The following is a 24,733-nucleotide window of genomic DNA, read 5'->3' as shown; positions in this document are numbered from 1 at the left end:
CTTTGTAGAAGAGGAATTTTCTCAACTTAATCCAAAACAACTTGCAATATTTTTAATTATATGTCAGTTTATAGCTAGATAGATCAGAAATATACCATCCGATCATACTTTTCACAGCTTGATTTTATCTGGATTTTAGTTAATTTATTAATTTTCTGTAAACCTGTTAGCATTTTCAGGTTTTCAGGTTCCTTCTAATTTTTCCCCACTCTTCATATATCAAAGAACTATACATGGTTTATTGATCACCTTTCTTCCAGTTAAATACATGTCTTTATATTAATTATGCTACCTAATACATTTTCAGTAGTTAATTTCTTTCTCAATCATATGTAAGCAATAAAAATCATTTTATTGTTATCTAGTAATTCAATTTACGGGAATACCTAAGTTTTATTTATTTATTATTCGTAATGACACCTTCCTAACATTTCTAGCAGTTACTTTCGGTTCTCTCACATTCATTAAAATTTTACTGATTAGTAAGAGCTTCCATTTTTACGTTACTTGTTTCCTTTTCGATTGCTGTCTTCCATTATGGTTATAATTCAACTACAACCTATTTATATTTTACCGCACATTTCATATGTGATCTGTTCAAGAAAACCTTAGAATACAAATTTTATTACAATTTTATATTATTGCAGTAAACGACATAGATACTTCGCGAAGTGAGGTTTGTAAGTAAAATGTATGTATTCTCATAAATACTGGGATTATATTTAAAATACATCTCTCGCATTTCACGCGTAACTTAATCATGCAATCAGAGGCTTTGAAAGGATTGACATGTTCATTAGTATAACGTGTAAATTCTACTTTCGTAATTTACGGAATAAATTACACCGTAAAACGTCATTTAATCGTTTTTATAATTATTCAAACATTCAGAAGTACCCGTTGATGTTTAGGAAGTAAGAGAATTGAAAGCATAATAGTTTGGAATGAACCATTATAAACCACTTGTATGGATGGTATCATTATTGTTAAATGTTATTTAAATGTGAAAGACTGGTAAATTTAATATCTTTTAAATAATTTAAACTTAGTATAACTTACCACAAGAACTTTCATTGTTAATTCTAAAGAAACCGGCAGTACAAGAACCTTTCTGTTTACATCCTAATAGACCAACACGCATTGCAATACGGCTTCTCCATATTACTGGATGTATACGTACATAACGTGCAATAAATGGAGTAGCCAAATAATGAATACGTTCAGTGATTTGCTCATTATTTCCATCAAATATCTTTAGTAAATCATATATATATATGATTTTGTTTTATTCCAATATATAATTTGATTGTGTTATAAATGTTCATAGGATGAACAAAATTATCAGAAAAAAAATCAATTATTTTCCTCATAGTAACATTTTCATTTTGTCACGAAAACAAAAAAAAAGCAAACATGCAAAATTGTAAAATAAATAAGAAATTTTTCATTGATACACAAGAAAGCAAAACTAAGAAATTGAGCAGAAATTTAGATAAAATAAATAAAAAGCCATACACATTAAAATAAATACAAAACTGCGCGAAAATATATTTCAAATTAAAATAATAATAAACTAAAGTTTAGAACATTCTATATTTTCCATTTGAAATCTACATGCTAATTATTCAATATATACAAGTTTATAATAAACATCATAATAATAAACATCTACTTTGTGGTTTATTATCATTTACTTACAATCATATTTGAATTAAAATGTAACAATGAGGTACAACATAAGTAAATGATAAATAACCATGAAATATTATAATCAGGTCATATTATTCTACTACAATTATTGTATTAGCTTTATTTGAATTGATTAAATGAACCGATTGCATAAAACATCTTATTGATGGGGTCATTACTTTCATCTTTATATAGATTGTTGTGTTATTTAAGTATAAACGTCTCATAGAAAAATACTTTGAGATTGAATATGATTTAACGAAAATGTAAGTAAATGTATTGAAATTTTCCAGAAAAATTTACTTAGTCTTTGTTCAGTTGGATTAAACATTGAGCTTTTGGCGAGACTCTAATTTAGGGACGAGCCAATCAGAAGCGTTTGAGCAATTTCAAGGTCACGGAGCCAAGTTCAACACGCGATGCTAACATACGATCGGTTCACAGCGGAATTTAGAGAGGAGGTGATTAATGAGAGGTTACAACAGATATGACGGCGAGACTCTAATTTAGGGGCGAGCCAATCAGAAGCGTTTGAACAATTTCAATTATTAGCCAATCAGAAGACAGTTAGTATAAAGTGAAAATATATTATAAGAAAGTAATGAATTACAGTGGATATTCTTCTTTTACATGATTTAAAAACTTGTTAAAAGTTGATAAAGGTTCAGAGGTTCTGAATTCATAATGCATATGGTATAGAAACTCGTCCATAGGGTTAGGGTTAAGGTTAGGCTAGGGTTGGCGTTAGGGTTATGGTTAGGGTTAGGTTAGGGTTTAGGGTTAGGGTGCTAACATACGATCGGTTTACAACGGATTTTAGAGAAGAGGTGTTTATTGAGAGGCTACAACCCTAACCCTATGGACGAGTTTCTATACCATATGCACTATGAATTCAGAATCGCTGAACCTTTATCAAACTTTAACAGGTTTTTAAATCATGTAAAAGAAGAATATCCACTGTAATTCATTACTTTCTTATAATATATTTTCACTTTATACTAACTGTCTTCTGATTGGCTAATAATTGTCAAAGTCATTTAAGAATCGTTCAAAGGTCGTCCCTAAATTAGAATCTCGCCGATTTTTTTCAATTTAACGTCTTATTGACAAAATTAGGAAAAATGGAATTTATTTTAATTTAGATTGTGATCATAAAAACCGTCATACATGGTGTTAAGTTATGAACAGGAATTACACAAAGAAAGCATTCAAGCGTGAAATCCCAGTATCATAATACTATTACATTTTGATAAAAAAACACGAGAAAATTGTTATTAAGTCTAAAAAAGCTAACAAATATAACTAAAGAATATTTTGAAACCATCACTGATCCAAAGTTTTCTAGTTTAAAGTAGCAGATTTTCTTGTCGTGTAGTATCTTTCAAACAAAACAACTGGATATATAACACATAGTAGTTTATCAGTTTCTTAAATTTAGGAGTGTAGTTACTTAACAGTGCGGATCCAAGATCCCGCCCCCCGCGAGATCCGAACCTAGGACCTATCAGTCTCGCGTGTGAGCGCTTAACCATTACACCATGGATCGTAGATGAGCATTGCCGAGGAGTCTCATACTAGGACGAAACGGCTGTCCACTGCTTCCAAGTTCTCCATGGTGGTCTAGCTTCAACTGACTCATGATTTCAACTATTGAAATTTCTAAAAATCTCCACGAAACCCCTTCTGTTTAAAGATATATGTTTATAGTGTTTAGTTTGTTTTAAATACAGAATTTAAATTAAAGCTTATTTACTGATGACTTTTGCTTATTCTTAAATAGCAAAGTTTATTCCTCGTAACAGTCAATATATTTCTGAATACATTGAAGGAGAGTCTAGTGTAATGAATAGGCCTATTTGATTAACATATTAAATGAAACGTTTAATTGATAACGTGACCTGAATTGATGTAAAAGTTTTATGTATCAACACATATGTACTATCATATATGATAATACTAAATCAATGTTAAACGAATTACCAGTTATACTTTCTTTGTGCCGATTCGGAATTCAAAGTATTACACACTGAGGTTCTTTATAAACTGAATTTATGTAATATAGTGATTATTACGTGAAGCAAACATGAGAGTGCTGATCGTAACCTAATTTGAATTGCACCAACACTGAGATTTTAACTATTTGAACAATAATAATAATAATAATAAACCATTTGTCATTAGACCAGATATCACTTAGCGATTTATAGTAAAGTGTATATATTTCAACATAACTGATAAGTCTAATTAAACTAGTCTAGACATTTTTACAGGTTAATTAGAAATTTTCAATGATAAATTTTCATCCAACGTAATCCTAATTAGATCTTTGTAAATTTAAGTGAAAACATTCAATCTACTTATCCATACAGTCTGTAAGAAATAATTAACTGAAAAGTTATATTCACATGTTGGAAACATTTGTATTTTTTCTATTATGAAATCATATTGTAGTTGTGGTCAGAATAAGCTACAACAGTTTTACATATCAATCTTTCAGTTTTCAAACAAACTCGATAGTGAGTTTTTATTATTCTTATCATTTACTGAAATTGAATTATGGAAATAATAATTTAAAGACAATGTCAGCTATACTTTTGTAAAGGTTCAATATGAATGCTACATTAGTCAGTCTTATTTCTTAAAAAAATAGATTTATGTTAATTAGTCCAGAAAAAAATGGTTGCTACACGATTTCAATGTAGCCAACAAATTAATTTGATTTTTTCATCAACAAAACTAAATTCTGTTGTTTTAATGCATTAAATAAATTAGCTTTTCAATGTTCTGTTTATATGGAATATGAAGGTTAATGCAAATCAACTAAACTAAGAACTAAATCACTCTGTATGAATAGTCAAAGACTTTACCCTACTAAAGTCAGTATTGTTTGTATACTTAAGATGATTGTCGAAAATATCTAGAAATCTCGAAAAAAAAAGCCAAAAAGGCTCTGAAAATGTTAAGAAGCATCTTATATAATTAGTATTCACTAGACGTTTTGCCGGAAACAGCTAGAAAGTGAAAAGTCACATGTCGAGTTTCTGATTGGATGGTCACATATACTGCTACTGTTTTTAGTGGCGTTCCTGAATTTTCCAGAAACCCAAGGCCATCTAAAGTACTATAAAAAAAACTCTAGATTTTCTGTACATGAACGAACATTTAGAGTAAAGCGTTTCTTCCATATTTCGTGCCTTTTCTCCAGTGTTCAAGTTGCTCTATAGATCTAGCCTGGGGGTTACTAGAATAGCTTAGGAACTGAATTTAGCGTTCAATTAGCAGATTTATCAATAATAGCCACTTTTCACTCAAATCAGTCAGATAAACAATGTTTAATTCATTTCATTATTTTACACCAGCATTTTCCTGACTGATTAATTATATATCCATTAGTAACTCATAGATCAATGATTTATAACTGCTTTCATAACTATTAAAATATTTAACCGTAAACTAAATCTGTACAATTTTAGTGTTTAATAAGGTAAAATTGCTTAACATATGCATCTGTTGGAACTAAAAATATTGAAAATAAATATTCATTAAACCATGCAACACAACTAAAAAATATGATTGAACTAAATACAAAATGAAGTAATTAAGTAAAATGAAGAAACTTAATAAACATTTCGTATTTGAAACAGATATATACATGTATCTATATATAATATTATAATTAGTTTAATGTGAATAAATATTTTTTACTTTATCAGATTTTATCTTATCATCTGATTCTTTCATTTTTTGACTCCATTCAAATGACCACACAGTAGACTTAAAACAAAAATAATAACAATTTTCATTCAATGTTGAATAACAAAAATAAAATAGTAACAAGCAAGAAAATAAGTAAATAAAATAAATAAATAAAATTACCAACAGCAACAAAAAAAAACCCCAAATAATAAAAGTTTTCATGATGGGGTGGAGATGAAAGACAAAGTGAAGCATAAACCATAAAATTATAAATGAAGATTTTATATGTTGATGAAATGTTGATAAACATATTAGTGATAGTGTATTGAAGTCATGCGATAAAATAAAACACAAGGAAAAAAGAAAATAATTTAAATTAGTTAATATTATATATGAAAACTCATTTAATTAGTTTATTTCCTTTATTTTTTTCGTAAAAAAAAATAATCGGAATTTCTGACTTAGTACCTCAAAAAAGGAATAGTCCGAATTTAGAAACGTATTCAAAAAATTTGGTAATATTATGTAATATGAAAAAATTTCATGTACCTAATGAATAGGTTTTCACTTAAATATCATATTGATGTCCGTGAATAAGGAGTTTTTGATATGTCAATGTTCTAATTATAACATATGATTCTCTTTGGTTGAACTTAAACATGTAATACTATTGAGTAATAGGGAAATAATTATTATGTGATATGTAAAATTAAGCATAGTTTGACCATCTTTTGAAAGAAAATTCATGAAATAGAAATTCATTTTCCGCGGTAGTTTTGTAGAATTGAAACAATTACCATTTAAGTCCTTTGATATTACTCTCCAAAACACTGAATAGTGATACACGATCAAGACAGAGGCGTAAATATTAACGTTATTATAGGTCACTACATATGAATCTTAACACACGATTCAAACGTATTTAGGAAACAGTGTCAAGAAACTGTAATCTAGTTGATTTACCAACAACCTAAAGGCGATATTAAATTAAATAAACGGAACAAAACATTCATTTTATTTTCAACGTGCAATTTAAAAGCGTCTAAGATATCAACTTATTCAAGTTGTGCAAAAATATAAAAGTCAGACGACCACTGATATTTGATGTCTATAGGCTAAGTAGAAACTGTAAGGAAGAATGAACGAATATACAGCACCAAGTAAGATATGATTACTATGGTAAATGAAACAAGAACTGGGTAATTTATTTGTTTATTTACTGTATTTATTTATTTTAACTGATTCTAAATCATGTTGTCAATAATTCTTTATTGAGTTAATGAGAACAATTTGAGTTATTCTCTGAATGTACATATTGAAAGTTTTTATACGGAATATCAAACGTACAAGCATTATTTCTACAGTAAAAATACATTCTTGAAAGAATGTTTATTTTGGCAGTAAATAAGATGGAACTTACTACTCACTATTATATACTATATAATAAATATAATAAACCAGAGAGACCGATCAAGGACAGTGAAGGCAAGAAAATTACTGAAATTCAAGGACAGGGGAACAGAAACACTTGGATAGACCAGCTCCATTGAATCCACCGTATATCGAAGCACCACCTATAGTCCATCCTATAGATGTCTCTCCACCAACAATCGAAGAAATCAGGATGGCCATCAAACAAACCAAGATTGCGAAGGCAGCAAAATCTGACAATGTACCAACCGAAGCACTGGAGTCAGACAAAGAGGGAACTGCAAGTATGCTCCACACACTAATTAGAAAGATTTGGGAAGAAGAACAAGTACCACAGACAGACTGAAAAGATGGATAACTCATCAAGATACCATAGAAAGGAGATCTGAGCAAATGTGAGAACTACAGAGGGATCACATTACTGTCAATACCAGGTGAGGTATTCAACAGAGTGTTGTTGAACAGGATGAGTGACTCAGTAGGCCTCCAGCTTCGAGATCAACAGGACGGATTCCGTGAGGATCGATCATGCACAGACCAAATCGTGACACCACGAATTGTCGTTGAACAATCAGTTGAATGAAATGCGTCAATATACATCAAAGTCCTTCACAACGATAAGGCATTTGACAGTGTGGATAGGAGAACATTATGAAACCTTGTTCAACACTATGGTCTCCCTGAGAAAACTGTCAACATCATCCAAAATTCATACGACGGACTATACTGCAAAGTCGTAAATGGCAGACGGCGGACAGATGCAAGTGAATACTAATATCAGATAAGGCTATTTACTCTCCCCCTTTCTCTTTCCTCTGGTGGTTGACTGGGTTATAAAGACCTCAACAGCTGAGGGGAAGCACGGAATACAATGGACATCTTGGATGCATATAGATGATTTTCATTTCGTAGATGACCTAGTCATTCTATCCGATACACATCAACAAATGCAAGTGAAGACAGTCAGTAACGTAGCAGCATCTGCACCATTAGGCCTCAACATACACAAGGGAAAAAGCATGAACCTCAAATACAACACAGAGAACGCCAATGCAGTCACACTTGATGGAGAAACCATGGAAGAGGTGGAATCTTTCACGTACATGGTCGGCATCATAGATCAACACGGAGGATCTGGCGCAGATGTGAATGCAGGCATTGGCAAAACAAGGTCACCATTGCTACGACTGGAGTACATATGGAACTCAAAATAATTTTCTGCAAGTCAAGATCAATGTCAGAACCTTCAATACGAACGTGTAGACAGCTGTTCATATTGTAAGGAACTGAAACTCGGAGAACTGCTACCGTAACCTTCATGAAATCGGTGCCAGGTAATTATATTCAATTTCCTGAATAAAATACTCACTGTCCATTGACTTGATACCATTAGCAATAGCCTACTGAGGGAGAGCACAAACCAGCCTCCATTTGAAGAGGAAATCAGGAAAAAGCAATGGAGATGGATAGGAAATACACTACAGAAATCATCAAATGGCATCACGAAGCAAGCACTAACTTGGAATCCTGAAGGATAAAGGCAAAGTTTAAGACCAAGGAACATATTGTGTCGAGAATTGGAAGCAGACATCAAAGTAATGAATAGCAACCGGAAACAACTGGAAAGGATTGCGGAGGATAGATTTGGATAAAAATGCTGGTGGACGGCATATGGTCCTCCACGAGGAGTGACAGGCGTAAGTAAGTAATTAATCATCTGTACTCCGCTCTCACTTATTGATCAAAAGAAACTTACCCTAGGATCTAGAGGGGCTGCATCCTTGTAAAAGTACCACAGCCGTGTATCATTACTGTAAGAGAGCTTGAAACGTGTTACATATTGCGAATTTTTCACATCTCCTCGTGATTTCAGAATAACTCCAGTTATTAATGTTGGTGGGCCAACGTCTATTTGAAGCCATTGCAAAGCTGAATATTTTTAAAAGATATGAAAGACAATGTAGAATAAATTGAATTTTGAGTGAAAACATTTTTTAACAAATAAAAACAATTTTTTTAATTATTCGACATTGGTTATAACGGACTAATAATATAGTTGATGTACTTCGTTAGACAAGCAGTAAACAAGAGTCTGTAAAGTGGTTTTTTAGGTAATAATGATTAGGCGTCCTAAGTGCTGTGTGAGCTTCTTAAAAATTAAAAACATATGAAGAACTACAGACTCATATTGTTCATCAAAATTATAATTTTCAGAGTGATTTCAGTTCCAAACTCATAAGCAGCTTATATTTTAACTGATGTTCGAATGGTAATATCAGTAGCCAAAATTCAATATAAACGTAACAGAACACAGAAGGTTAAGTAATTTTTAGTTAGTTAATGAACATATATATTATTTTCAATATGAGACTGTGGAGATTGTTGAATTTCATTGAAATCCTGAACTATTAGATCACCACTGAAAACAACTAACAGCCGTTTCGTTCTAGTATGGAACCCCTCATCAGTGAGAATCGGTGGCCTCGCACGCGGGACTCGAACCCAAGAACTTCGGTCGAGTGTTAAAGCTTGACCTATAGATTTCTAGTAAGCAATCGTGATCAGAAGAATTCAACCGTGTTGAATGTGAGACAGTTGCCCACTGGAGATAACGGAAGATAGTCGCACGATATCGCTGATTGGTTGAAGTTAGACATAAACACCACTGGACGCCGACTTTGTGGTTTAGGAGTCAAGCGTTTGCGTGCGACTGAAGATGCCGGGACCGAGTTCTGCGTGCAGTATCGTCGATGCGCACTGCCAAAACGTCCCATACTGTAACGAAACAGCCGTCCAATGCTTCCAGGTCCACAATGGGGATTGGTTTATGATAATAATGAAGCACATATTGTTAGCACATACTATTAGGAATCTAAGATGTATGGGTATTTATACTCAAAATATCAAACACACTAAAGAAAAACTAAGAGTTTAAAAAACTTGGCATTAGTATACATAATATGCAGCGCAAGCTGTTAATTTGTTATTTAATTTAAATATTATGGAAAATTTATCTTGTAAGATACATATATGTACAGAAGCCAAGTGAGAATTTTTGTATTTTGTTAAGAGAAGCCACTTTGCTTCAGTATCACTTACACAATTCATTCATTGTATTACTTTTAAATACTTCCATCTAAGTAGACATAAAATAATTAGAATCGAATCGAGCACAGATTATAAAATTATAAATAACCTGCTAATTATCGGTTACAATGAGTGTCAGGACATCTAGAAAGACTTACATGTCAAAATTCATGTACACTTGATTAGTAACACACTAATTAACTGAACAGAGCTGCGGAAATAATCTTAAGTTTAACTGAAATACATTCGGGTTTTTCTAGAATTTCGTTCACGCATAAATGGATATAGTGGTTCTGCAATATTAATTAATACAAATTCCAATTTTTGGACTTCTCAGTTGTTATATATATATTGCTAACGATAGAGAAAAAAGACCTACCATTGTATCATTGATAAACTACAATAAACTGAAGTGGTTACACCATAAAAAAATGTTTATAAATAAAATGCCTGAATTTAAGTCACTAGAAAAATTAGTTAAGTCTATCATCTTTATCAATACCTATTCAATGTTTCCCACTAAAAAAAGTATTTTTGTGATTCATAACATAATTCCATTTTAGTTGTATTAGAACTTGTAAGCTATTTTAAAAGACAAAACATGATGAGTAATTTCATGTAGACAAACCATTTTCAACATCGAATTTTAAGACATGATTAATTAAAATCGGGTGTGGTTTCTGCGAATATTATAATAATTCCAATAGTCGAGGTCATGAGTCAATTTAAGCTGGACCACCATGGAAAATTTGGAAACACTGGACGACCGTCTCGTCTTAGCATGGACTCCTCAGCAGTGAGCATCCTAGATCATATACGTGGGACTCAAACATGGGAACTTCGGTCTCGCGAGTGGACACTTAACCACTAGACTACTGGGCCGTCATTTCAAGGTTTTAATGTCTAACTTCAATATCCAATTTCAGCCGACTCGGTGGTCTAGAGGTTTGGCATTCGCGCGCGAGACTGATAGGTCCTGGGTTCGAGTCTCCCGAGGCGGTATCATGGATGCGCACTGCTGAGTAGTCCTGCTATTCAGTGCTTCCAGGTTATTCATGGTGGTCTAGCTTCAAATGACTCATGGTCTCAATTATTGAAATTACGTTAATAATTGGTAAGAAAATATCCGGCATTAGTTTTACACAGTATTGATTATGAAATGTACTTGCAAGAATGTGATTTTGAAATGGAATGGTAATTATATATATTTATAATATGCTGTAATTTATGAAAAATAGTTTTCCTAAAGACTTATCGGAAGGTTATTAATAATATTGCTGGAATGTAATATAACGTATAGTGACTCAGATTGGCAACTTTTGGTTTACTTAATGATAAAAATTATTGTTTGTCAGTCGTTCTAAAATGCATGTTTCCAAACTGGACAGTAAATTATTCTTTAACTCATTACTCCTTAAAAATCGTAACTACAAAGTTGAAAATCACTAAACAATATTTATCCAGATTAAGACAATATTTTTTCACTATAAACGAGTGTTGAGTATCATATTTTATACTTTACAGTATCCGCTGAAGCTTTAAGAATTGATGTTCTCATTCTATCTTTGAAATTATCAGCTAGGTCCGGAAAATTACCTCAGATCATTTCATTATTGGTAAAAAATCTGCTTCCAAGAACTAAGGGAAAAGTCAGTAATTAATTATACAAAATATAAAGTCACAACTCTATTGTTTAATTATTATTCAGTATAAAATTAAAAAGAAATTGGGTCATCGATGATTTAAATGGACCATTAAAATGAACTGAAACGTATGATATCGACATCAGGCAAAATAGTTTGATGTTGTAAGAATACATCGGCGAGACTATAATTTATGGACAAACCAATCAGTTATAAGATAACAGGTCTCTGATTTTGGTGCGAAACTCAATAATCGATTCGGCAAAATAGAGTTTTGGCATTATAGCTGATGTCAGTTCGTAATGAAAACCATAAATATAATTCCTAACATTAACTATCAACTATAAATCCAGTTCGAAGTTCTCACACAGGTTTACAACCCTCATTTAGTCCTGGTTATTAAGTGGACACTATCAAGGTCATTCAAGCGTCGCTCAAAGGTCGTCCATAAATTATAGTCACATCAATACATCCAGTGTACTAGGTGACTAAAATCACCGTTAAGTGTTCTTAGCTACTTGGCCAGATTAAAATACATTATTCTCTAGGGGAGCTATACAATAATTCTGGCCTTATTACCGGATCATGAAATCAATTTTTGTTATTATTGATAAATTCGTTGACTATTTCTCAACCTGCAAGCGATATTGAAAAATGTTTAGTCGACCGTTCTCATGTTATTTAACTTCATACAAATTACCTGAAGTTTTCACTTGATCATGAGATAGTGGTCAGTGTCGTGCGTGTTTAGTGCATTAGTGCTAATCAGATTTTATCAATTGATTTATGATAAAGAACACTAGTCTAAGTCACTAGACATCGTTTACACAAAGTAAAGATTTTACGTGGTTTGGAATAGCCAATAAGAAACCTTGAACCTTGGTTTCTTGCCGGTTGAAGCTTTATAGAAATTATACTTGTAATCTTTTTGATAATTAACTCGGACTATCCAGCTTCATAGTATGAAACATTGCTTTTGAGCAATTCGAACTGAGATTGACTTTAGGTTATTCACTGAAATCTGGTGATGATTTTTCATCAATATTCATGTTTTAACCTAGACATTATTCCTTTTATGTGACTGTGATTAGTAGAATATTTTTCTTAGAGGAATACACCCACTGAGGCATAAATCAGGAAGTGGTTCAATGAAAAGACCTGTTTCCTATCCATTTTCTTCATTGAGTTTTGTGCATATAACTATAAGCTTTTCTTTGTATTGATGATCAATGATCTGTTTATTGGAAATAACAATAGTTTATCGAATTTAGTAATGCAAGAGAAATTAGACAAAACGCAATAAAATGTTAATTTTCCCAGGGTGTTGATAGTTCAGTCATGATAGTACTGAATATTCACCAAGAATGTCATAGAATTTATAAAATCATTATTAGATGTAAACACTAGACGCTCATTATGACTAGATATATTTATCAAATCAAAATGAAATGTAGTCAAAAAAAATAATAGAACTGATGAAATTAACCTAATTGACGATAAAAGGTTTACTGAATAAGTGGTTTTACAAAACTTAAAACTATGACTTATGCAAACTGATATGCCTTTTTTGTACAAATAATTCTGGATTTTTATTAATTAGCGATATTTTGAGGAATACAAGATAACAAACGCTCACCACTATTAAAAATGCTTTTGATCACCAAACAGATGACTCTGGACCAATATTTACCAGCTGTTTGATTACTGATAGTCTTTTTACTATACTGCTAAACAATTTCAGCCATTTGGATTTATTGTTCTTCGATAAACATCAAGCGACCATTTTACTTAGATTCAATAAATATTCATTAACTCATCAATTACTGTATCTATTTTGATTATAATTGACTGTGATTTATAATGTATTCAAGTTGCTTACGCAAGGAATAATAATTATTTAAATTTTATGAGCATTCAAATACAAGTTCAGTTTTCTTAAGAATAATGTTCTGTCGTTTCAGAAAGTCTTTTTGTTTAGAGCTTCCGAATCATAAATGCCTTTAGAGCATGTCAGCAACATTGTTTTCTCAAATGTTGTATCGATTGATAACAAAACTTTGGTGTTTATTTGCATGACTGTCTTTCATGTAAAAAATATAAATTGTTTCAAACAATGTAAAACTGATTCATTAGTCTATGATTAAGTACTTTCTTCATGTTTGTGCTGTTAGAGAATTAACTCATATTTTCTTTAATATCCTTATCCGCCTGATAATAGCACTTATTATCCATTTTATAAATAAAACAGTTAGAGTAAATTATTAATACGACAATTATATTATGAAATACTGCATATATATCCTGATATTTGTAAAAAATACTTTGAAGTACTAGACTTAATGCATCCAAATACTACAAAATTCAAATATTTATCAGTATAGGAGTTGTGGAGATTACTAAGTTTTTGATTGAGATCATGAATCGATTGGTGTCAGACCACCGTTGAAAACCTGGAAACACTGGACAGACGTTAAGCGTTCGTGCACGAGACTAAAGGCCCTGGGTTCGAATCCCGCGGGCGAGGTCGTGGACGCACACTGTTGAGGAGTCCCACAATAGGACGAAACGGCCGCCTAGTGCTTCCAGGTTTTCGACGGTGGTCTAATATCAATCGGTTCATGATCTCAATCAAATATTTATCTTGAATACTGAAACAGCTTTCCGGGTTTTCACTAGCTCTCCGACTGATGATAGTATAAAATGAAACGTAACTTCAAATTAAACTAATTTCCACAAGTGTTTCACGTGAAAATTACTTTGTTCTTTTTTGAATATTGAAGAAAAGATTTTCTGAGTATTTAACATGAGACTATGACTTTTGAAATTCAACCATTATCTGCAGTAGAATAGATATCACCAATGAAACTTGACTGTAATCAAAATGAGTTCACTAACGTCGTCAATATCGATCTATATGTTCCAACGTTACATTCCATAGATATGGTTCATACGTGACGTTGTTGTTTAACGAAGACTATAGATGAGATCTTGTTAAAAGTTAATAAATTTGACCAATATCAGTACGTCTTCTAAACAATCTACTATACATTAGTGTTATGCCCAAAACCGCCAATCAGAAGCAGCGAATTATTGATCAGACCAAAGACGCGTAAAAGACGTCCTGATTGGTCCTGCTTTCCGCCTAGCCCAGCCACTTAAGTCCAGAACACCAGTGTCAGCTTCTGTAATATGAATGCTTATATTTCAAACATACTGAGTTTATATATCAATCAAACAGAGCACAACGCAGCATAACATAGAAAATAACATTTGTACAAAATATGGCCAAATGTGGCTGTGAATGTGTGAGGTAGTGACTAATAGACAGTGCATAATTCAAGAATGGCAAAACATATAATAATGGTTCCTAGGTCGAAATAAAGCTTATAATAAGAAGAACATGAATATGAATAACTTAGTTATTTAACAATTATACGATAAAAATATACGTTTAGTATTGGTTCATAAAAGGATCCCAAAGTAACCATTCATTATGTTTATCGGGACCTAACAATGAGACAATATGGAATACTAACTTCCAATCCTTATTTAACATCTAAAGTAAAGAATATATTATATGTGAAAATTATATTTGAAATATTCTCAGCGATTGAAATTTAACTAATTCCAACGTTTCGTCCAGTTAACTTGTCTGGACTTCTTCAGGGTAATAATCAAAATCAAAATTATCAAAGAAATATATAGCTTTTAACAATCAGGATTATACTGTGTTAAACCAATCATATTTGGATGTTGATTTTTTGTAAAATAGGATAAAATGAGTCAGTTAACTACAAATCATGTGATGAATTCAACTACATGGAAATACTTAACTGAGTAACAAATCGTATGTGTGTGAGTGTGTAGGTATGTATGTATGTGTGAGAGATTGATATGAAGGAATAAATAAAGTTCAAGTTCAAGGATGAAAACTTGATAATGAAAGATCGATGTGCATGTCAAAACATAAATTGTATTGTTCAAAAACTCATTCAGTTCTTTCAATAATAATAACGATGCATGTGATATTAAAATCAGGTTTAAACAAGAGATATGTTCCAAATTTACTTGTCAGACGAATATTCGTATAAAGAATATATTGTTGTTTATTTCTTATTGACAAACTATTATATAATACACTGAAATTTTATTGATGAATCATCTACAATAAATCCTATGATTATGTAACTATAATAAATAATTTGAAACATGGAAAACATTTAAATATTTATGTCATATATATTCAACTTATTTTGATTCATTTCTCATTTTTTGATGATTCAAAGAGTTTCTGATTAGAAGAAAAAATCTACTTCCTTTCATATAATATAAAAAAAGGAATAGAAACTTGTAGACAATCTTTATTCAACTAATTTCATTTCAGTTTTGTGTGATATTAATTTATTTGCTTTTTCCTTTAAACATCATATTCTTTTTTCTCTACATGTGGAAATCATTAAAATGATATTTTTAATAGCACTAAACGAATGTATTCAAGAAACAAAATGATTTGTTGCTAGGCAACATTATTCTTACGTAATGAACTATTTAAATAAAAAAAATGTATAGTTTAAATAGAATAGAATGTAGAATAGATTAATTATTTAAGTTGTTAAGTTTTTCTCTTTTTTTCTTCTGGAATTAACCAGAAAAGAATGTAAAATTCATGCAATTTTATTCATTATTTTACACCTGTTAAGTCATTTAGTTATTTGTTTAGAAAGAAAAATCAAGTAGATTTATGAACTCTTCTTCTACCCCTATTTAAATTTATTTTCTTCTCTCAGTCACTCCCTTACTCACACACACACACACACACATTCTCTCTCTACTTTTTTTATTGTAAAACAATGAAAAATTATTTTACATTTTATCGCTTAAGTAAACATATGTGAAAGATTGATGATCAGTAATGGATTGAAATGCATGAATTAAATTATTTTTACTTATAGTATGGTGCGTGCTACTTATATCGATGTAAGTAGTATATCACGCGGGTTAAAAACTCAATGTCTGGCAGCAGAAGATGGGGAAGATCAAGAAAGGAAGAGTGACAACGCAATGCAATTTGTAAGGAAATGCATGAACAATGAAATGTGAGACAATGGATTGATGTTTGCAACAGGGACAGTTCCGGTTGATATGATACATTAATATTTTGCAAATTAACAATTTACTATATGGTTTTTCTATTTTACCAGGTAACTCTGTCATTTTGTGCTAAATATAATTCGGTTGTCCTCACCTGTGTCCGCCTTCAGTACAATAGTTTATTCTGTAAGTTCTTTGAAATAAAAGTTTCTTAGGTTTATATTAGCAATTAATTAATTTTTCTCTACAGAATTTGTCCATAAGTGGTAAATAATTCAAGACATTTTTAAGTAAAAATGGATGGTGACTAGCAGTGAAATGTAGGATGTATGTTTCATTCTGTTTGAGACTCGTCATCTGGATGTACTTGCATCCCAGAGTTGATGTTCATCAGGACTTAGTAGCTAAGTGGATAAAGCGATAGCGTTTGGAGCGAACATTACTGAGTTAGAGTCCCGGAGTGGACATAAACTCTGAGATTCAGATACATCGAGCTGACGAGTCCCAAATAGTACGAAACGCGCTTCTTGAATTCTACTGTTAGCGACAATCCATCGTTGCCTATAGAGCTTACGACTTAAGGCAATATTGAGGCAACCCGCACAGGATGCACTTATGCTAACAAAGGACTGAACAATTGCAGTTCTAAACAACAATAGGTAGATACAAGCAAACAACACCAAATGAATTTAAAGAAGCTTTTGTTGCAGTGTCTCAAAATGAAAATAAGTTTTAAAGTAGGTAGATTTCTACGACGAGTAAACATTCATCATCCATATTTAGAGGTTTAATTCAATTTGAAAATTTTGTATTATCCTATTTGACTGAAACTTGATCAATCTTGGTTAGTATATATGCATTCTGTGTAGATTGCCTCGATATAACCATTGTGACACAAATAAATAAAAAAATAAATGGAATATGGAGAAACATGGAATCAATAGTGATTGTTTCATCCTACTTAGGACACGCCAGCTGGGTTTATGTGCAATCTGAAGTTGACTTTAACCCAGTAATTCTCGCTTCAAATGCTACTGCGTTATTTACTAGGCTATTAAGTTCAGATATCTACTAACTTGTGTTACGGGTATGAGTTATAATTCAATCTGAAACAATTTACATTATCCCATTCTTTTATTCTGTATTTAAAGTTGGTTTTATTTCCCATAAATAGCTGACTAAAATTATTCATTCTATTTCGTTTGAATAGTTAGTTTTTCTAGTGCATATATTTAATGATCTTGAATGAATTATCTTAGCTTATGTCAAATCAATTGAATAAAGTTATGTTATTAGAAATTTCTATTCTCGGTACTTATTTATGTTTCTCACAATTACCGGAATATTCAACTACCAATATAATCTAAAGCTTAATTTCAATTTTCTTCTATTGGATAAGAGGAATTAATAATTATATAAATGATATATTTCATTTAACATACGCAATATCCCGTATGTTTGATACAAATAAATTGACACAATTGTATATCAGTAATTATATCTATGTTACGATGAAAACATGTGAACTTTAAAAAAACATGATTGTAAGTGATTAAGAGGAAAGGATTCTTTTCACACAAACACCTTAAATTGTACTAATCACCTGTATAAAAGTATGATCGAAGACCAATCCACAATACAGTGAGACTATAATTGATGGATGACCTTTGAGAAACGCTAAAGTGACCTTGAAAATATCCATCTACTTACTTGGGTTATAAATTAATGCGAGGAACTAGGATTACGATTTACAGTTGAACGTTAGTGTTATAAATTATACTCAATTTTTTCATCAAAAACTGACAGCTACAATGCCGAAATGGTATTTAGCCAAATCGAGATCAACAGTTAACCATTTTTAACAAGTTCTAATAGCAAAGTTACTAAAATTTTCAGGAATAATGAATGAAATGAATGTCCAACGTTTCATCGCGTCAGGTATTATGTTGCCGTTACACTTGTTCTTCATGTTTTAGATAAATAGGTAGCCACTATACCACTTAATAATTCTCCCATAACTTTTGTCATCATTCTAACAGTCTTCATTATTAAGATGTAAGTATGTAAAGTGGCTATGTATATTTTTTACTCCTGTTTCTAGTCTGTAAACGGCCAAAAAATATCCACGAGTTAAACGTAACTCATTTCATCCTAATAAGCTTATTGTTTGTACCTTAATAATATTTTTCAATGGAAAAAATTGTATGAAATAATTGTTATGTATTCATTATAGAGTTATCTATTGTTTTGTAATGCTATTTGACAACTGTATGAGTTATTGAAGAGGTCTTGTGACTTTATCCTTCAAAAAGAAATTTAAGGTGTTGATTTTAGCCCTATATATGGTGCTGGACCTAATTAACCAGAGAATCTTCTGCCATCAAGTAATGATAAACATTTCTTCCGTAACAGCAATTATTTGTTAATTTGTTCCCACAAAAAATTTCTTTAGAAATAAAAGTTATTTACTAAGGCTTTGATTCGAAAGTAAACTGTTCGAATAAGAATGGAAGATATTACAAAACTGATATCATTTAAATAAATATGTTGAAATCAAATCTTCAATAGTGTAAATGGATTTTATGGAAATATTTTTTCAATTTCAAATATTTGAAATAAATTAGACGCCAATTTTTAACTATGAAGAAAATGGTAAATTTTCAATAATCATGATATGTGGACTAATCAGGAATTCTCAAAATCTGTCTAAAATGTTAATTGTCTCTACAGAAAATATCAATGATACAAGCTGAATTGTGAAACGGTGATAATTTAACAATTTGATCACTGAACTAGACATTTTTTTACCTCATTGAATGTTTAATGAATGAACAAAGTTCTACTGAATGAGTAATACTACCTAAAACAAAGCATTATAAAATTTTAGGATTAAAAACGGTATATATTTGATTATTATATATTTTTAGGCCTCAATAGGAACAGGATACTCATTAATTATTGGAAATTTAATAGTTCAATTCATGAGTCAATTGAAGTTAGACCACCATAGAAAACCTAAAAGCACTGAACAGCCGTTTCGTCTACAAAACCACCCTCTCTAACTGTTAGAAAGTTTTGGATTTCTTTAATCATAGTTTTTTTTGAAAAAATGCAAAACTACAATTTCGCTTGAAATTTCTGAAATCGATGGTATTTTAAAACAATTAGTCCCTTTGATAAATTCCGATAATGTAATTGGAAGACGAAGATTATCAGAACTATGTGATATATTAGCGCAATACATTTCGAACAATCTAATCACACATATACTTCTTAAGAGCATTTATATATAAAAATAAAAGGTCAACTAGACTAGAAACGGGGTAAGAGGAGATAAGGATAATCATAAGAGTAATAATAATAATGTGAACGCAATTTGAAACCTAATCACTCTGGATAATAAGTCAATATTACCAGGGTAGGTTTAAGGTAAGAACAAACTGTTTTTAAACACACAAAGGGGGTCTGAATTTTCGTATGGCTAAGGCTTCAATAAACCTTAGTATACGCCTTTTTACACTTTTATACAATACCACAAAACTGAGTTTGTTTGTAATCTCTCCTAAGAAAAATATTATGCAATTTGTAATTTGTTAGCTATGGTTATAAATCTTATTATAGATTAATTCAGAAATATATAATAAACTATTGAAAGAAAAACATTATTGAACCTTTTTGGTGGAGTTTTGTTCTCTGAGCTGGATGGTTATTGATTATTGAACCTTAACTGTTTTAATATGTTATTATTAAACAGAATGAATCCATAAATCATTTGATTTTATCATTATGCAATCGAAATAAAAAGATTGATAAATAACATAATTGAAATGGAATACTAAAGAAACCAATAAATATAAAAATCAATAAATATTCCCACTATAGAATGTCAATCTCACTTTAGAATATCTATGAAGATACTAAAGCGTAAAGTATGAATGACATTATTTTTAGAAAAAACAATAGTTCAAGTTAATGACTTTTGTTAAAGCAACATTTTATATCAGCTTATTGTTTACTTATTGATTACCAGTAATATATAATATATTATCTTACAGCTTTTTGTTGTCAATATTCTTGATAGACAAAAGGATATAAAAACGTATAGGTCAGTTTACTGTGGTTAACAAATTCTGAACATTGATATTGTGATAAAGGACGTATTTATTTAACTTTGTAATAGTATTATGTAATATAATTGCTATATAACGTCATTATTCATAATTATTGCACATTACCTTCCATTGATTGGTTCTCAATATCCACTTATCCAGGCTCCAAATATTAAAGTTAAGAACTTGATTTTGACCAATAATTCTAATCTGATACATTATAAGATTATTCGTTTTTATAAGGTTATTGAATGTTAGATTAGTAAACCCTAGTTAGATACAATAATTTCAATGACTGGAAAACAAATATTTGGTTTATTAAACATTCGTCACATAATAAGCTGACTCATGATTACTTAGTTATATTTCTTACAAATATGTCTATGCTTGAACAAAGGTAATAAAACTTGATAACTGACTGAGTATATTGTTCATGTGAGAACATTCAAACGGAAAAAAACAAACATTCACTTAGTAAACAAAAGTCTGTCTAAAAATTCGACTGTTTCATAAACTTATTAAAAAAAGTTACCACTATTTAACTTACAAAATAAAAAACCGACTAAATGATCGGCTTATCGTTTGTATACTTTTAGCATTGGGCTAATAAATTCATATTATTATAGATAAAGTTGTCTATTTTATAAAAACATTTTCAGTATCCCTGGAAAATATATAAGAGTTTACAACGATTCTCTTATTATCTGTTTGTGAAAAAGGTGCATAATCCTTTATGTTAGGTTAAGAGAAACTGTCATCACCATTGCTTCTTAGATATCATTCCATCACTCCAGGATAATTTCTATGAAAGAAGAAACCAATTATAAACCATTTTAATGTAGTTCAGTTGTTGTAGAATAGTAACACATGCGTTTTTTTTAAACATACATTGCATATCAGTTTTGCAAATAGATCGACCAATAAACCCTATTGTTAATTGTAAATCGAATTAAATTTAAAATATGGATTCAGCAAAATATATTGAATAGTTAGATCTCGACGACTACATCGGGGATTGGAAGCAGACGTGAAAAAGATCAATAAAAACTGGAAACAACTGAGATGGATAACACAGAATAGAGTTGGATGGAGAATGTTTGTGAGCGGCCCATGCTCCTTCATTACGAGTAACAGGCGTAAGTAATTATATTAAAAAACAGTGGATTATTTCGAAGTAAACAGTTTATTTCACTTACCATCTTGACGCTGAGCACACCATGCTTTATTACTTAGATAATGACCATATTCTGGAGTACAAGAACGTTGTGAGCGTTTGCCACGAGAACTTGAAGCAGCGAATCTTGCATAAGGAGGTATACCAATAAGTTGTTTACATGCTTAAGTAACAAAGTATAAACAATAAACATAAAGATTAAAATGGATTTTAAGGAATTTTTAATTAATATTTCATTTGAAATATTTGTTTCTCAATCTCATTTCACACAACTTTCGAAATTGAAATCATGAACTTATTTTAGTCTTTAGAAAACTTCATTTTATGGATGGGGATGACTAACACTAGCCAACGTATAAATGATGTTCATGTTCCCACATTCTGAGATGGTAGATCTATTGTCAGACATACTGTATTGATTATAAGTAATAATTCCTGAATGTTATTAAGCCTAACATGTGAGAATAAAACCTCTGTCTTTACGTCAAGATTTGAGGTTATTCACCTTGTTCGCTTAGAAATTGCAGTTAGTTACAAAAGAATTTTAGAAGTAAGTTTATATCTTCAAAACTATTGTTTTAACTACAACCACGAAAATTAATCACCATTGTTCTAGCAAAATTGAATTGTGGTAAAATCCATAATTAACTTCATGCAATTAGATAAGGATGAAGTATAATTCAATATCTTAACAGTATGGTTAACATGATTTAATTTTTACATCATGCAACCATATTTTGTATTAGTTAGTAATGTAATATAATAGTCACTCAGCACGTGGTTATTAGGATAATAACTAATTACTCAACATTGATGAGTCAAAAATTCTAAAATATACCATACACGGTTTTATGATTTGACAGAAAAACTAATGAAAAAAGACAGAAAGTCATATTTAAATGATGAGGGGAACGTGCGATAAAATATGCGGAAACATAATTATTTAGTTTAAGGATAATTGAGTGACCTTTAGAAATTATTATTGGGTTTATGACAAAGTAATTGTCATAAATTCTAAGCTGGTAACATTGTAGTAATCAATAGATTTAATAAAATACACTTTGTAATGTCTTTAGGAGTGCTTACGTTATTGGTGATTTTTCTCTGCTTAGGAAAAGACAGTATTTTTGAAGTTCTGCTTGACAGGCGTTTTCACTGTGTATATAAAATGAACGATGAATGGAAAAATTCACACTTAAATGTTCATATGATGGATACGTTCTTCTTGATAACTATTAAACACTGTTCATTATATCGTGGCATTTATATTTAAAGCCAACTAAGAAGTTAAAGTTATCGTAATGAATTTGCACCAATACCTTCAAAGTGTTCAATAGATTCTATGAATCAATATCATATTAAAAATGCAGTCAACGAGGTTATGTAATAAATAATATTGTAACCGTCTGATTTAAATGCCACCTTTTCATTTTATTAATAATTTCTTTTTACTTTGCTGCTTTACTGATTCTATAATTCCTATTTGTGCGTTAATAAATTTATTTGTGAATGTCAGTGTATATTAATGAATTCGGCGATTACTACGAACCATTTATGAACAAAATTCCATAGTCAACTATATTTATATTATTTTGTTACACAACTCGTAACGAGATTGAAAAGTATGGTTGAAAGACTGAATAACAATCAGTTGTTGATTTATGTAATCATGTAATAATAATAATAATAATAATAAAACTCAAATTATTCACTTACACTGACAGCCAACTAGTTCAACTCGAAGACTAGGATGATTATGCCATGTGTATGTATGAATTTTAACATATCTCGCTCGAATTGGTTCATCAAAATAATTATGTTTTACTGAGTAGGAGTCTGAATTTCCTTCAAAAATCTAGAAAAAATCACGTGAAGTAAAGTCTCAGTTAATTAAGAGAAAAACGTTTATTCGAGACAAATCACAAGCTTGAACTGGCACCAAATAAAGCAATCTGTTAAAAATCCTAGGACATAACGCCCACCTAGTTCTTTCAAATTTTCAGTTGTAGTCTAAGATCAAAGTCTGATGTAAACTGTGAAAATTCTGGATGGATAGCAAAATAGAAGTAAGATATTTATGCGACAATCATTAACTCTATCTGAAAAGATTTTTGTATACATGTCTAGTTACAGAGTGTTTCATGAACTGTAGAATTTAGATCATTAATTTGGTCATTAAAATTTCTTTCTGAACAGGAACTATGAGATTTATCCAGTTGTACTTTATATATATGATCTGAAGCAAGTTACTAGTCTTCAATTCGGATCCATTTTGTTTTGGCTTATATTCGCCCACATTTCATAACAGTTATGAGAAGAAATGATGAAATTTATCATATGGCAAACTGAATTCTAAAACTAAAATGTAAAAGTGATTTGTTTAAATGTTTAACAGTTTAGTAAATTAATCAATGCTAAAGTGAATACTTATCCAGCCTATTTTATTGTCCTAATATGAACTCATATGTAGCCGTCGGTGATGAAAATTGATGCATAAAGAGTGATAAATAATTTTACTGATGAGATCAGATCATTCACAATAACGGGCATAAAAACAATAGATGTGTCACTTCAAAACTATGAAGGAAACTAAATGAAACTGAGATTATTCATATCAGTATTAAATCAACATCTGATTATTATAACCAGAATATATTAAACTATACATTTAGAAATACGGGACACATAATTTAGTTAAAATTTATTTAACAGTTGAATTCGTGAGTCAACTGAATCTAGACCACCATGGAGAAACTGGGAGCACTGGACGGCCGTTTCATCCTAGTATGGGACTCCTCAGCAGTGAACACACA

General features: G+C 30.8%; 1 protein-coding gene across 4 annotated transcripts in view; it reads right to left on the bottom strand.

Moving 5' to 3' along the window:
• The window catches only part of DOCK7_3 (Dedicator of cytokinesis protein 7), a gene marked incomplete at its 5' end in the record, with an annotated part of 45,785 nt that overhangs the window by 4,632 nt on the left and 16,420 nt on the right, over positions 1–24,733 (bottom strand). For 2 of the 4 annotated variants that reach the window (XM_051216028.1, XM_051216026.1), the window contains 4 exons: positions 1,060–1,252; positions 8,573–8,745; positions 21,943–22,083; positions 23,637–23,775. In XM_051216028.1, coding sequence (XP_051066575.1) covers positions 1,060–1,252; positions 8,573–8,745; positions 21,943–22,083; positions 23,637–23,775 — 646 coding nt within the window. Of the gene's footprint in view, positions 1–1,059; positions 1,253–5,394; positions 5,464–8,572; positions 8,746–10,061; positions 10,199–21,942; positions 22,084–23,636; positions 23,776–24,733 lie in introns of those variants that run through there. The other 2 variants (XM_035729837.2, XM_051216027.1) reach the window with 2 other exon arrangements.

This window comes from Schistosoma haematobium, chromosome 4, assembly GCF_000699445.3.
Source record: "Schistosoma haematobium chromosome 4, whole genome shotgun sequence".
In the NCBI taxonomy this organism is placed as follows: Eukaryota; Metazoa; Platyhelminthes; class Trematoda; order Strigeidida; family Schistosomatidae; genus Schistosoma; species Schistosoma haematobium.
Note: the sequence above shows the minus strand (reverse complement) of the source record. Positions and strands in the feature narration are given on the sequence as shown.